Raw genomic sequence first — 15,355 nt, forward strand, 5'->3', positions numbered from 1 at the left:
GGAACACAAGGGAAATTTGGGGGGGGGGTGATGAAACTCTTCTGTATCTTGAAGGTGGTAGTGGCTACCAGCACTACAAGCACTTGTCAAAACTCACAGAAGTGTACACTTAAAGAAGGGCGAATTTCATATTTATACTTACTATACTTCAATAAACAAAACCTTTTAAAAGAGAATCAATTTGGAGACCAGAAGGATTTCAAAGGCAACAATCAAGAGAAGCTTCTGTAGCATGCTGGTATTAACAGCAATAAAGTGCACATGTGGTAGTTTAAAACAGAATGGCAAGGAGTGTGACAGTGAACTCTAGTTTCTTAGAAGAAATGATGAACAAGTCACACCATCATTTCTAGAAGTCTGATTTTTAGAACTTGTGTTACATACATAAAACAATGACTTTGGCCTATTTATTTATGCCAGTGCCACACTTCCAATTAAGGATTTCATCTTGTTCCAGTGATCAACCTAGCTTTCGGAAAGATGTAAGGGCCACACGGTGCCACCAGAAATGGTATTTTCCAAACACCTGGCTCCACCAGGCCAAGAAAAACTTATTGGCTTGAAGAAACTACTGGCTCAGAGCGATTAACCTAGTATGGCTGGGAACACCTCAACACAAGCAGATGAACCAACAAAAACACTTCCAACTTCCTACCAATGTCAAGAACTGGTGTTCCACAAAAACAAAACAACCAAACCACACCAGAAACAGATTCACAAACACAAAAAACAAACCATATACAAGATACGGAGGAGGAAAGTAGGTAAAGGGGATTAAGAGGTATAAATTCCCAGTTATAAAGCCAGTCAGTCATGGAATATAAAGTACAATTTAGGAACTAGTCAATAATGTAATAATTTTGTATGGCGACAGTTGGTAACTAGACTTAATGTAGGGATCATTTTGTAATGTACATAAATATTGAATCACTATATTACACACTGAAACTAATATTATATACCAACCATATATAACTAAAAATAAATAAAAACTTAAAAAAAATAAGTAAAAAAATAAAACCCAACCCTTTGTATGGTGGCAGACAGTAACTAGACTTATCATGGGGATCATGTTGTAATGTATAAAAATATCCAGTCATTATGATGCACACCTGAAACTAAGAGGATATTGTAGGTGAATTATACTTCAATAAAAAAATAGAAGAACTAGTATTACATATTTAAATCTACCCTGGCCCAAAGCATAAAGGAAACTTTTTCATATACAGCTTCCTCAGGCATCCCATCCCTCTGATAACTGTTTTGATATTCTCCCCTGTTTAGCAACCCTCCTCAGGTGGCTTGGACTTCTGGCAAAATACTGTCCTTTTCATTTAATATACTTATATATTTCACTTACAGATACTTTGAGACTTCTGACAGCCGGGTAAAAAAGGTATCATTAACCCCATTTACAAAAAGAAACATGCTCATGGAGGCTTTAAGTGACTTGGCAGAGCTAGAACTGACTCAAGTCCCATGACTCAAGGAGTCTAGCTCCTATTGGGCTTATCTGACATGATTACAAATGCAAGTCAAAAAGGCTACATTTATTGTGTCAAATTCTAACCATACATCTTTGGTTAGTGCAGACTACTGGTAAAGTCAATCGTGAAAATGTTTAGTACAGATTACAAAATAAACTTTCATTCTGGGGGCCCAATTCTTAGTATTACACCATGTAATCCCAATGACCTCAAACAGTCATAGCCTGTCCACAGAATAGACTCTATTAAAACTTGGGAGTGAGGCCAGAGGAAGGACTGAAACTCCATTTTACACCTTTCCTGGAGCTTTGTAGGCTCAGGCACTGTTGTAGCCAACTGCCAAGAAACAGCATCAAGGGAGCTAGTCATCACAAAAGGGCCTTTGTAAACTGCTGCAAATTAAACCAATCAACCCACTCTAAAACTAGCACTCTGAAGAAACCATAACTATCCTCACTTTCCTGCTTCAAAGAATTTCTTCGTGCTTCCCACCAATAATTCACTTCTGTGTTCCTGAAGTCCCTTGTTTAGCTCTTTCTTCTAAGAAAAAGGGAAATTTTCATTAGCAAATGTGAATAAAGCCCAAATAATACCACAAAATTGTGTTGATTTTGTGGTTAAATCATGTCATTCATTAACATTTGTGAGAACTGTCCAAGTAATACTAACCAAAGAGGCTTTACTTCAAGTCAACTGGAAGGGAGTGAATTAAATGCCATCCAAACATTCAGCATTGTTAAATAGAGTCAAGAGGAGAGTTTTACCCAGCCAATGCATCTCTGTTTCAAAGTAGTGTTGGATACCACCAACAAGCTCACACAACAGGATTCTTCTATAGAAGACAAGGCAAGAGAATGTGGCACAACAGGACAACACCAGCTATAACACTGGTTCCCCTCTCCTACCCATGAGAGTTAAAAGGTTGACAAAATGCAAATGAAGGTCAACTTACTAAGTGATCTCTCTTCACAGACCTAGTCATCTCTAACACACGTATCCAGGTAAAAACACACTACAAGATAAAAGCAAAACTACAACCAGAAGTGGAGTAGACAGCATAGTCCTTGGTGATGGCAGGATTTACTGACTCCCTCTGACTTACATGTTTCTTTAAGCATCTATTGGGACAAACCCGTCCTTCTCCACATTTTCCATTTCCCTTAGTTATTACCTATCTTCCCTTTGTCTCACCCTCCTGCTACCCTCCTACCCTGATCCTAAATATGGAACTCAAAGCGATAGGGCTCATCGGTCAGACCTTGAAGACTACTCATAAACAGCACTCTGGGCTTACCATGGGAGGGAGCTATATAACTTACCACTAGCTACAAAGACAACTTTCCCTGAAATAATTCAAAGCAGATTTTTTTTAAAGATTTTTTTTAAGTAATCTCTACACCCAACGTGGGGCTTGAACTCACAACCCTGAGATCAAGAGTCACATGCTCTACTGACTGAGTCAGCCAAGTGCCCCTCAAAGCAAATTTTATTAAGTTATTGAGAGAAAAATCTTCCTGCTAAGTAGAAAAAAATAAGTGTTCTATCTAGACTATGCAGAGTTCTAAAGTAAACCCAAAAAAGGCATAAAACCTTTTCCTCCAGATTAAAGTACTTTTTCCTTACTTGAAACTCCACCTGAGTCAAATTTGGTTGAATCAAATACACAAATCTAAGCATTTGTGTAACAGAAAGATTTCACTACAGCAAAGTCTTTTTTCTAGCAATAATAGTGCTTCACCAGCTATACCATATACCTACTACAGCTTAAAAACCTTTCTGACAATTAAATACCAATTTTTATACTGCCAGAAATTCCAGCAATTATAACAAAAGAGCTCTCTTGCAATTTCTAAGGTTTTAAAAATAACTTAGTTTTTTATATACAAGTTACAGAATCAACACTATTTTTGAAAAAAACAACTTTTGCTTAAATTTGATCCTCACTTCTTTGTGCATTTTAAACTGTGTACCACTTGGCAATACCATTTTCATAAATACCGCACAAGCCAACAGTGGCAACAGCCCAAGCATGTAAATGCTGAATGAAGTGAATCAATTCCCACAGGTTTCATTTTCTTCCTCCCTTTTATTTATATGTACTGTGTATAAAAAAAAAGCAGAGTATCATTCATGCTCATTAAATTACAGCATGTATTTTTCTTAAATGGAAAAAAACTGTGAATGAAAGATGGGAGAGACACAAAGAAAAAGCTTTTTTTTTTTTTTAACATTATTCATGAAGTAGGTCTTGTTGGTTATAAGCATGAGTAATATAAAGCACCACTGCGGCCCTCTTAACTTGCCTCAACTATAATAGAGGGACATGTATATAAATAGAAATATTTTTAAATCAATCAATTCTTGGCATTTTTGCACAGCTGCTCAGAGAGTAACAAATTAGTCTCTTAACATAAATTAAAAAGAAGCCCTCGAAGAATCAGCCTATGAATCACTATATGAGCAAAAGTGATTATTTTAGAACTGCCTGAATAGAAAAAAAGCAATTACTTATTTGAGCCAAGATAGTAAGTCATTTAATCCCCAAGCTAAGGCAAAGAAAACACGCCTATCTCAAGATAGGAGAAAGGTCAGTTTGGTAAGCCTCCAAGCATTACCATACCTGGCTCAGAGAAAGTGTCACTAATATCATCATCTTTGTCATCTTCATAATCCTCTTCCTCCTCCTCCTCCTCCTCATTTTCAGAAAGTTCATGCTCACTACCAAATCCTTCATCATGGTCCTCATCATCAACATCGTCCTCGTCTTCCTCATCTTCTTCAGGGCTGCATTTGGTTGGCTGTTCACCCAAGTTGTCAGAGACAAAAAGGGAGTAATTGTGCTCTTCTTTTTTCTGGGATGAATCTGAGACCAATGTGCTGGCGGAAAGGCTGCTACTCTCTCCTGCTGCAATTGACCCAGGACCCTCCTGGGACAGGGGACTGAGTAATAGTTCCTGGGTTTCTTTAAAAGGCAAAGCTGGAGTGACATGACCCTGAAGAGGCTCCACCCCTTTCTTCTCGGGTCTCTTTGCTACTGCACCACAGTAGCAGGTGTTCTCCTTTGCTGCATCTGCGTGAATCTGGCTCAACAAGGGCCGACTCTGCTGCACTGGATTGATCTTTACCTTTGCCTTTTTTACATAGTCTTTACATTCAACATGAAAGTTCACCTTTTCGTTATGATACACGTTGGTCTTCACCATGATCTGTGTGCTTGAAGTGGGTTTACTTGCTTTTTGGACACAGTCTGACAAAGGGACCTCAGCCTGAAGAGTTTTAGAAGAACACACAGGGGCGGCTGCTCTGCTTGAGATCTTTTTACTAGGGAATGAAGAGGGCAAGGGATTCTGTTTGACACTGAAAAGTGAATCAGGGTAATAAAGGGAATCAGAAACAGACTGAGAGTCCTCGCTATTAAGCTGGGCCAAAGTTGGAGTTTTACTTATGACCTCTTCATCTTGGTAAGGGCTAGAAAAGTCATCAAGACCCAAGTAATCCACTTCTTTTGTTCCCCAGATGTCACAGCTGGTTAGCTTGGTGTACTTTGTTAAGTCTTCACAATACGTATCCCACTGTTCCCAGTTTGAGGTTAAAGCGCCCTCATTATCCAGGACATCTGTGAAAGACTCCAGATTTTCAATGTCTTTGCAGTCCTCCAAAGAAAGGAAGCTGTCTCTAGGATTCTGTTGATAGTTCATCTCTCTATCCTGAGAAAAGTTAAAAAAAAAAAATCACACACCATATTTTAGGAAGGAATTATTCACCTCCATCCTCACATCCGTGTACCAAAATGATAAGTCAGTATTTGACCTCTGGTCTGTTTTAAGATAAAGGCTCTTTACATGTCACTTTACCAGTCCATATAATATCATTTCCTTGGGCAAGGAAAACAAAGGGGAAAATGCCCCTCAAGAGGCTTAGGTCTGGTCTAAATATCGAGGACTCTTGAACTTTACTACAAACACTCTTTCTGAAAAAGGTTTACATTTCTTGACCTTTGACTTAAAAATTTGGGGATCTCCTTTGAAACAAGCTTCGATTAAAAGCAAATAATGAAGACCTTACCTTCATCACAGAAGAACCTGTCTTCTGAAGTGAGAACTTAAATATAGAGGCAAAGAGCAAATCAAAGAAGAGTTGAAATTCCACCACAGAAGGGTAAGATCTTTGATTAGACCTGGTTAACAACGCTTGGGCATGGGGACTACAATACTCCTCACGAATGTAACAGAGACAGGATTTTAAAAATGTGTTAGTGAGACTATGCAGCCATTAAAAAGAATGCAGTTAAAGTCTAATGTACTAGCAAGAGAGGCTGCTTACCAGATGTCTTTACATTAAAAGGATTAAGTTACAGAATACAGTATCTATGAATGTCTCATCCAACTTAAAATACTCATGTATTTATATATGAACAGAAGGACTCTGTTAGGAGTACTTATCTTTGGGGAAAAGGTTTAGAAGGTGGAGGTTCAGGAAGGAAACGAGGACATTTTCATTTTTCCGGTTTGTTTTGATTTTTTGCATTTGTGTGGGGGCTTTCTTGCTTTGTTTTTGCTTATGGGTGTGTGTGTCTGTGTTCCAAGAGCTTTAAAGAAGTACAGTTTGCAGACCACAAAATTCACCTGTATTAAGTGTACAATTCAATGATTTTTAGTAAATTAACAATTTGTATATTTAGTCTTGCAGTTTTTATATACTTCCATGTTGCTTAAGTTGTATGTAATTAAAGTTATTTTTTTAATGTTCTTCTTAGGAATCTTGGGTTTCTATTTACCTTGGGAATAAGTGATAAGTATACTGCTTGGAATTACTATTTTTACCTCATATTCTCTGTGTCATATGCTTTGCTCAATGTTATCATTCCTAAATATCCCAGTTGAAGAGTCCCTTAGCAGTCCAGCATATTAAAAAAGACAGCTTCCCATCATCATCAAAAACTAAACTTGAAGATATTTAGATAAACTCTTCTCTATTTTCTTTTATGTGTGTGTGCATGTATTTATATATAAATTATTACTTTTATAATATGCATATTTTAAAATTCCAACATAATTAACATATAGTGTTATTTTAGTTTCAGGCATACAATATAGTGATCCAATAATTCTACACATTACTCAGTGCTTATCATGGTACGTGTACTCTTAATCCCCCTCACCTGTTTCACCCATCCCCCTCACTCTCCTCCCCTGCTCTTACTATTTTCAATGGGTTCATAAAGCCTTCTAAAATTACTAGACTGACAGTCAAAAAGGACTTGACATCCTTTTTTCTTTTCAGGCATTTTAAATAAAAACAAAACTACAGGGGCGCCTGGGTGGCTCAGTGGGTTAAAGCCTCTGCCTTCAGCTCGGGTCATGATCTCAGGGTCCTGGGATCGAGCCCCGCGTCGGGCTCTCTGCTCCGCGGGGAGCCTGCTTCCTCCTCTCTCTCTGCCTGCCTCTCTACCTGCTTGTGATTTCTGTCTGTCAAATCAATAAAATATTTAAAAAAAAAACAACAACAACAACAACAAAAAAAAAAACAAAACTACACAATATTTTTTACCCCAAATCACTTAAAGCAGAATCCAAGAAAATGTTACTTACCAGTTCATACATGAAATCTGGATCTGAACTGTTTGCTAAGAGATCTGTGCTCATCAGAGTCTGCTCTGAGAAGGTGTGGCTTCGAAAGGCATCCCCAAAAGGCGGATCCATTCCGCTTACACTAGGCTACAACAGAGTGATTTTAACTTTAGAAAGTTAAAGACTACTCCAAGACCAATTTATTACACATAACTCCCACACCTACTAACTTCTTAGTTTTACAACAATTCTGTATATTTTCTACTCTTTAGCACATTTGAGAGATTTAACTAGCATTACATTGTGAACTTAAATTAGGAAAATAATGAAGACGCACTAAAAATAGAAAAAGAGATAGTGGCAACTGTTACTAATACCTAACTTCTAAAAACTAAAGCTTATTCAGCCACTAGAATCAGCATTCACTACCTAATGAGTACTTTTATTCGGCTATATAACATTTCTTCAAACCCATCTCTAACAACACTTCCTCTTCTATCTTCCCAATATGGAGCACTCCCTCCTATCTCCTGGGGTCTGCAGAGATAGCAAGTTGGTCTCATTCTGTACTCCTAAGTGACTCCAGTGTCTTATTTCCACAAACAATCTGGAAGATAATTTGGGCACCTTTAGTGCAACCGATGCCTCCAGGAATGTGATGATGAAGATACAGGATCAGCCAAACATCCCAAAATCTTACTGGTGAGACCAGAAACTTGGGCATGAGCTCAGCAGCCTTAATACTGATCCCAGAAAAGGGTACAAGTCATTCTTTAATAAATAAGGGGGAAAAGACTTGGCACCAAGAGTTGATGCTCCTTCTTTTCTCTCCAACCCACTTTTCCATTTCAACATCTATACAAATCACTCCAGAAGGAAGTCAGGGCCCACACTCCTAAAGCAGCCCAAACAAGTGAAAGGCTTCACTCTGAAATCTATCTTGGATGAAGGAAGGGGATGTGAAAGAATAAAAATTCCCTCTTTGCCTTTTTGTTCTTATTCTGCAAGTTTTTGCTAAAATTTAAAAAAATTCTATTCATCTATTTGCTTACATTTCTCTATTCATATACCTTCTACCTACTACAAACTGGCCTTCTTACATGCTCTCCTATCATGTTTTTCTTCACTGGTACTTCCCAATCCAGTCTTTTCTTTCTCTAATTTTCCCCAACCCTACCAGGCTGCAAGCTCAAAGTAAGTGTGTTTATAGCTCTAACTTCAAGTAGTCCACAAGCAGCAAATTAAACTCTAAATGGGAAGGAATTCCAAATCAGTATGTGTAATCCACTTGGCCAGGAGATTGGGGTGGAGCTAGGCCACTGGTCTTCTTAATATCAACTAGCAAATCCCCTTTCTTTGCCTCTGCTGCCTGCCTCTGAGCCACTGGATGATCCCAGCAAGGTGCTTATTTTCTGTTCTCAAGGCATAAATCTGCCTGGACCTACATGAAGCCACCTAAGAGTCCTTGCCCTCTCCTTATTTCCACGTTTCTCCTCAGCACTGAACCCAAAGAGGGAAGAGGGTAAGAGCTAACCATTGGAAGAGGACAGGAAGAAGTCTGGATGTGCAGGGCTTCTTTTCTTATTTCAGAGATTGCCTCAAACCAGGACTGATCAATTCAAAGTAGTTACCATAATATAAATAGTTCTAATCATTCTCAGTAACCTTTTCTGAAAAGTATATATATGAATGGGGAGTATATGTGTATATGTGAAAGAGAAAGGTTGAAATTTCTCACCATTTCCTCCTAACTACTTTTAAATTCAAAAGGCATAAATAGAAAGGAATAAAGGAATAACTGGGAAACAGGAAGCAGACAAGGAGATGGAAGTGGGCTTTCTGTGGCAGATTAATTTTCAGGGGAGTTGGGTGAGCCTCCTTAAAACCAGCAGATCTGGCCCCCTACTAACGAAATTTTCATTCACCATATTTCCCATGTCAAGCTCATTAAATTTCAAAGTGTAGCAAAGGAGGAAACAGAAGCAATGGAAGGATGGACATGTATTCAAAACTAGCTGAGATCAGAAATAAAATGTCTTAAAAAGGGAGTTTGTTAAGCTGTGTTAAGATTCAGAGAACTTACAGAACCAATAGTATGGACTTTCTGCAGTGGGAAAATATAAAACTTTGCACCTACTCTGTATGATTTACCTGAGGCATTTCCAAGCCCAGATCCTGTGAGTCCGATCCCAAACTTTGTTTTTTCCTCGTTTGTAAATTCTTTTCCAGCTTTACTTTTAATTTCAAGATCAAAGACGATTTTCACAATAAAAGGCAGGTTTTCCCAGAATGCCTTCAATTCAAACGCTTGGATCAGTGCTTTTTATTTATTTTTTAGTATTTCTGTGTGAATCTGTCAAACAACAACACAAAGTAACTTCACTGAGCACCATTAAAAACAAGCTGACCTTTCAAAAATGACATTAACAAAGAACACTTTAGAAGAGTAAGGCTTAATGGTTGCAATCTCAAGAATTTGGTCATTTCTTAGTACCAACTATTCTGAAATTCACCATTCCTCTCTTTGTTTCTAAAAAAGGATAGGTCAATAACCAATTGGCAACATTAAAAAAGAAAAAAACCACCCTGACAAAATTAACTGAGGTCTATCTTTTCCTGTGATCTGAAAGATGTATCTAATATTAAAGTAAAGCTCCCATTCACTTTATGTTCTGCATGAGAAAGTACGTCTCAATATTTAATTCCATGTATTGCATAATCATTACCGCAAAATTAACCCACATTTTAAACCTGTTATATATCTACAAGAGGGACACCTGGGTAGCTCAGTCAGTTAAGGGGCTGCCTTTGGCTCAGGTCACGATCCCAGCATCCTAGGATTGAGTCCCACATCAGGCTCCTTGCTCCGTGGGGACCCTGCTTCTCCCTCCGCTTCTGCCTGCCACTCTGCCTGCTTGTACTCTGTCTCTCTGACAAATAAATAAATAAAACCTTAAAAAAAAAGAAAGAAAAAAAGAAGAGTAATGAATACATAAAAATCAACAACGGTGCCTGGGCTGCTCAGTCAGTTAAGCGTCTGCTTTGGCTCAGGTCATGATCCCAGAGTCCTGGGCTCAAGTCTCTGTCAGGCTCCTTGCTCAGTGGAGAGCCTGCTTCTCCCTCTGCCTGCTAATCCCCTTGCTTGTGCGCTTGCTCTCTTGCTCTCTGACAAATAAATAAAATCTTTAAAAAATGTTAAAAAGGAATTATTCCAATAAGTTTTTAACATGTTTATGTTGGGGGGGAAATAGGAAAATACTCCACAGGGGGTTTCAGGGATTAAACAATGATTGTAAATCCCACCTCCACAGAGTCTTGACTGTGGTAGAGCCTTAAATTTAAATGTTAATTCCCTTTTCCCTCCTCTGCGAAGGCCTCAATTAAGGGAGACTGAACAGCTATACTCACTTCATCATCTTTTTCTACATCAGTGGCCCTCAAAGTGTGATCCCAAGACCAGCAACATCAGTATCAACTTGGATTATGTTACAACTGCAAAATTTTGAGCTCTAGTACAGACCAACTAAAGCAGAAACTCTTCTCCCAGTTAAGTGTTTTAACAAATCCTCTGGGTGATTCCGACTCTCCCTAAAATTTGAGAACCACTGACCTACACTCAGTACCTTGCTCTCATTCAGTCAAGTTGCAATATCCTTTCTTAGACTGATGTAAAAAGCCAATTTAAGCTGAGCTGCTCCATACCTAATACATCTGGACTGGAGGGGCAGAGTGTTACATCAGTTTCAAAGGCCTCTGCAGAACAAGAAAGAAACTGTCAACAAGAGATTCAATAACTGTTCCACATAATTAAATGGGTAAACTGACAACCATTTCTATTTCCTGGATCTTTGCTAGGCTCTCCCCTCTGGTGGGCTGTCATTCCTACCTTGCTGTTCTGGCTTAGGAAACACCATCAAGTGCCCAGGCTGAGCGTACAAACAGAATTAACTATGCATTTCAATCCCATGCTACAGTTAAGGCTCCTGACAAAGGCCAGTTCTGGTCCAGTTCCTCCTTATGTGGCCTCATGCCTTGATCCTACTGCTGACATACAATCTCAGTCCTAATTCTTCCCTTGATTCCTGTGAGAAACAAGATCAGTTGCCCTTCCTCCCTCCCTCCTTTCCTCCCTTCATTCATCCCTCCCTTCTTTCCTTCCTTTAAGGGTGGGGAGGGACAGAGGGAGAAGAAGAAAGAGAATCTTAGTGATGTGGGGCTAGATCTCACAACCCTGAGATCATGACCTCAGCCAAAATCCAGAGTTAGATGCTCAACTGACTGCGCCATCTAGGCATCCCCAGTCACCTGCCTTTTCTAGACCTATGACTTCAACTCCAAAGAGGTGTGTGATTCAAGTAATGCATTCAATGAAGTGGGTCAGTATAATCCTGGTCTATAGCCTGGATATGAGAGAAAAGTCTAATACTCTCTAAAATCTTAAGTTTATCCTTACTAAGCAATAGGGCTGAAGGCTCGCAAAAAGATTAAGTTCTATTAAAACAAATACTTATTGCCATCAACTAAAGACACCCTCTACCAATAGCGTGGTTTATCCGGGAAAACACTGGACAAAAAAGGAGCTAAGTTTCAGTCGCATCTCTCACTTGCAAACTATGTAACACTGGGTAGGTCAATCTTTCTAGGCCTCATTTTTCTCATTTCTAGAAAGAACACAATACTACTAATAATACTAGTTTCTTAGCCACCAAATTTTCTAAGCCATAAAACCATAAAATAGAAATGCAAATAGAAGTAACCCCACTTTTTGAAGTCCATGTTACAGCACTTTGCTTTTACAAAGACCTACCCTGGTACCTATTTTTGTTAACTGAAGGAAATCCAAAAAGGATTTTTGTTTTTATGAAAATAGGTAAAGATAGTGTTAAGTGTTTGTTGTGTTTGGGGCCCTTGAAGAGACAGAACACATCCCAAGCAGAGGAACAAATGCCCCTCCCAGCTTGTTCCCCAGGAACCACCCAGCATCGCAGCACCAAGCTGCCACAGGTCTGAACTGTGTCTATGAACATCCGTGCTTTATACCGATTTATTTTGTGCATGCATTGGCTAGGTGTATCCTAAGGTATCAGAAAATCCTATGAGAGGTTATTCCCTGAGCCTGGGAATGCTCAAAAAATTTTCCACATAATTAATGGTAAGTGCTTCTCCACTTTATGCCGTTTCAGCTTTTGAAAGGTTTCATAGGAGCACTCTACTTTTGCAGAGCAGGAGAAACCTTTATTTTTTTTTATTATTTAAACACTTGACCTCAAAACTAGGTTGTCAATGCAGTTAGCAAAAAGAGCACTTGTTTGGACACTTGACAGGAGAGCTGGAATCCAGTTTTGATCCCATAATTAAAACTAAGCAGGCTTATGAATTTGAGCAAGTTATTTAAGTTTGTGTCTTAGCACACTATTGAGGAATCACAAATATTCTCCTTTAACTATAAAAGGAATGTTATGAGAATGAATGAGATATTAAATTAGGATGTACCAGTAAAATAAAAAGTGATGATTATCAATAGGTACTTTTTGGCAATGCTTTCTTTTGTTCCACAGCTCATCCATCTCAGAAATTCAACATCTGTGACAGCTATTGGCAACAAGGCTGAATGTTTTAAAGACACCAATTCCCAAAGTGAGGATATCCACCATGTGACGAGTTGAGCACATCCTCCTGGGACAGTTAAATGTCCTTAGTTGCTTCTCCCAGTCTCTCAGGTAGCAGCAAACAGGATGAGTGAAGGGGCCAATGCTACCCCAAGCAGTAGAAGGTCTTTTAATTCTCTAAAACTAATGACCCAAGGTCACAACCAATTGTCTTTATCTCCAAGGTTTTGCACCCATTTTCCAAAATGCCTGGTACCACTCCAAACATTTATTGTGAAAGACCATGAACAACAAAAGTGGAAGGAAAAGAAAAAAGAATAAAGGTTTCTACAGCAATTACCACTGCACAGAATCTTCCATAATGATACACTGCTCCCAAATCATCTCCTATACCAGTGAGCCAAATACAAAGGTACACTGATATTTAGATGGCCAAACGACAAGAGGAAAGTGTAACAACTTGCTCTTCAGGATGTCTTCACACTTCTTGGGGCTCAAGAATACCCGTATTTTATTCAAAACTTTGATACTAAAATCATGTACACTAAAAGCAACAGTCTACTTTCCCAATGTGTACCCAAAGAAATATTGGTCTAAGGAATGTTAAATGGTTATTCAGTAAAAGGGTTAAGAGATCTGGAAAACACCACATTAAATAAAACAGATATCCTGACTCTACATAAGGCTTCTTGCAAACTTTAAGATGCTAGGTGCTAATGTGCATTATTAATCACCAATAGGTGACTAGAGCAGATATGATTTCCCAAACTTACTTGATCCTAAAATCCTCAACCCTGCCCTCAAGCAGACCCCAAGACTAGTGTTATTAAAAACAACAAAAAACCCCACAACACCCTAAAGGAAAGGCTAAATCAATTTCCCTAGTTATGAATTCCTTTTTTTTTTCCCATAGATTTTTATTTACTTGAGAGAAAGCCCACAGAGGGAGATACAGATTCCCTGCTGAGCAGAGAGCCCAACATGGGACCCTATCCCAGTAGGAATGAGCTACCCAGGAATCCCATGAATTCCTTTTTTTCACAGCTCTGGCTCACCAGTTCTCAATACAGTTTTGTGGGTTTTTCAAGGGAGAGAAGACTGTTGTCTGTTAGAAATATTTGCCAACAGATTTTCTGTACCTGGGCTCATTCAACTCAACAACAGCTCCTAGGCACAGGAAAATACTGTTAACAGGAAACTAGCTCTCTGAAGCAATGTGATAGGGTTTAGGGCAGGCTGCCCCAATATGCCACCCTCACATATTATTTTTAATTGAAGTTACTTAGAAAGAGCTAGTGCAATAAAGACACTCTGACCTTTCCTGTTACCCCGAAACCAAGAAATAAATTTCCCCATGTGAGAGCTACCCTCCTTGCACCTGGGAGATAGAAAGCATCATTACTGCCAGAGATAGGCAATTCAGAGCAAAGAAGGCTATATAAATAAACCTTTTTATTTCTTCATTAATTTGCTACCCCAAGCCCAAACATCTTTGTCTTTCCAACTCTTAACGGATTTATTGTTTCTTTGTCTCAAAGGTATAAAAGCTGCCTGCTTTGGTCACTTCTTTGAATCTCGTATTTTGAGGAGCTCCCATACATATAAAATTAAAATAATTTGTTTTTCTCCTGTTAATCTGCCTTGTGTCAACTTAAATTATATCAAATCAGCCAAAGAACCTAGAAGGGAAGAGAGGAAAAGTTTTCCTCCCCTACAAGTAATTTTGAGCAAATGACTGATTTCTGAGCAGTAATGGTATCATTTGAAGATGGCCACAGCTCAATATCTTTCATAGCCTTTTCTACCAGGTCCTTCCCTGTTTTGGTTCTCCACTTCAAAGTATGTTGAGGCTTACTATGTACATTAGGAAAGGCAAAAGGTGAAGTAAGATGACAGGTAAGACCAAAGGACTTACAAAAGCTCATCCCTGGGACTGCTTAAGCCATTAATCCAAACTTTGAAAGCCAAACCCAAGAGCTGACCAGAGTGCCCCATGCAGCTTACACACATCCAAGAGCCCCCAAATTTTGCCTTTTCTGAAACTGAGAGTTTCAGCTAATTCCCGAGAGTCCACATATTTTTCAAAGGTTGAAAAATATGAACTATAAATGAAAATGTCTTATGAAAAAGCAGATACTATATATATGATGGCTCAAATCCCTACAGCCCCCCTTTTATAAGCCACTGGCTTAGGGCACTGTTCCCATTTAGTTGGTTAACTTAAGGAAACTGGTTCCTCACAATAGTAAGTAGCACTTTTTAAAAATATATATTTTATTTATTTATTTGACAGAGAGAGAGGTTACAAGTAGGCAGAGAGGCCGGCAGAGAGAGAGGGAGAAACAGGCTCCCCACTGAGCAGAGAGCCCGATGCGGGGCTCGATCCCAGGACCCTGAGATCATGACCCGAGCCAAAGGCAGAGGCTTAAACCACTGAGCCACCCAGGCGCCCCAGTAAGTAGCACTTTTGAGTCATCCAACATTCATCAGAGTAGATGTTTAAAAAATTTTTTGACACACCCATTAAGATGGTTATTATCCAAAAAAATGGAAAATAACAAATTGAGGATGTTGAGGAGGATGTGGAAAAACTGGAACCCTTGTGCAATGCTGGTAGGAATGCAAAGTGGTGCAGCTAGGAATCTTTAGCAGTTCCACAAAGTTATACATCCAGCAATTCCACATCTGG

The 15,355-nt window shown here is 38.9% G+C and overlaps 1 protein-coding gene across 4 annotated transcripts in view; it reads right to left on the bottom strand.

The window, feature by feature from the left end:
• Positions 1-15,355, bottom strand: part of CREBRF (CREB3 regulatory factor) — a 52,280-nt gene that overhangs the window by 23,261 nt on the left and 13,664 nt on the right. For 2 of the 4 annotated variants that reach the window (XM_046000320.1, XM_046000322.1), the window contains exons 2-5: positions 10,760-10,810; positions 9,209-9,410; positions 7,079-7,204; positions 4,108-5,194 (exon numbers count right to left, since the gene is read on the bottom strand). In XM_046000320.1, the coding sequence (XP_045856276.1) occupies positions 4,108-5,194; positions 7,079-7,204; positions 9,209-9,217 (1,222 nt within the window). In that variant the 5' untranslated portion in view covers positions 9,218-9,410; positions 10,760-10,810. The remainder of the gene's footprint in view (positions 1-4,107; positions 5,195-7,078; positions 7,205-9,208; positions 9,411-10,759; positions 10,811-15,355) is intronic. The other 2 variants (XM_046000321.1, XM_046000323.1) reach the window with 1 other exon arrangement.

Source organism: Meles meles, chromosome 3 (assembly GCF_922984935.1).
Source record: "Meles meles chromosome 3, mMelMel3.1 paternal haplotype, whole genome shotgun sequence".
NCBI classification, from domain to species: domain Eukaryota; kingdom Metazoa; phylum Chordata; class Mammalia; order Carnivora; family Mustelidae; genus Meles; species Meles meles.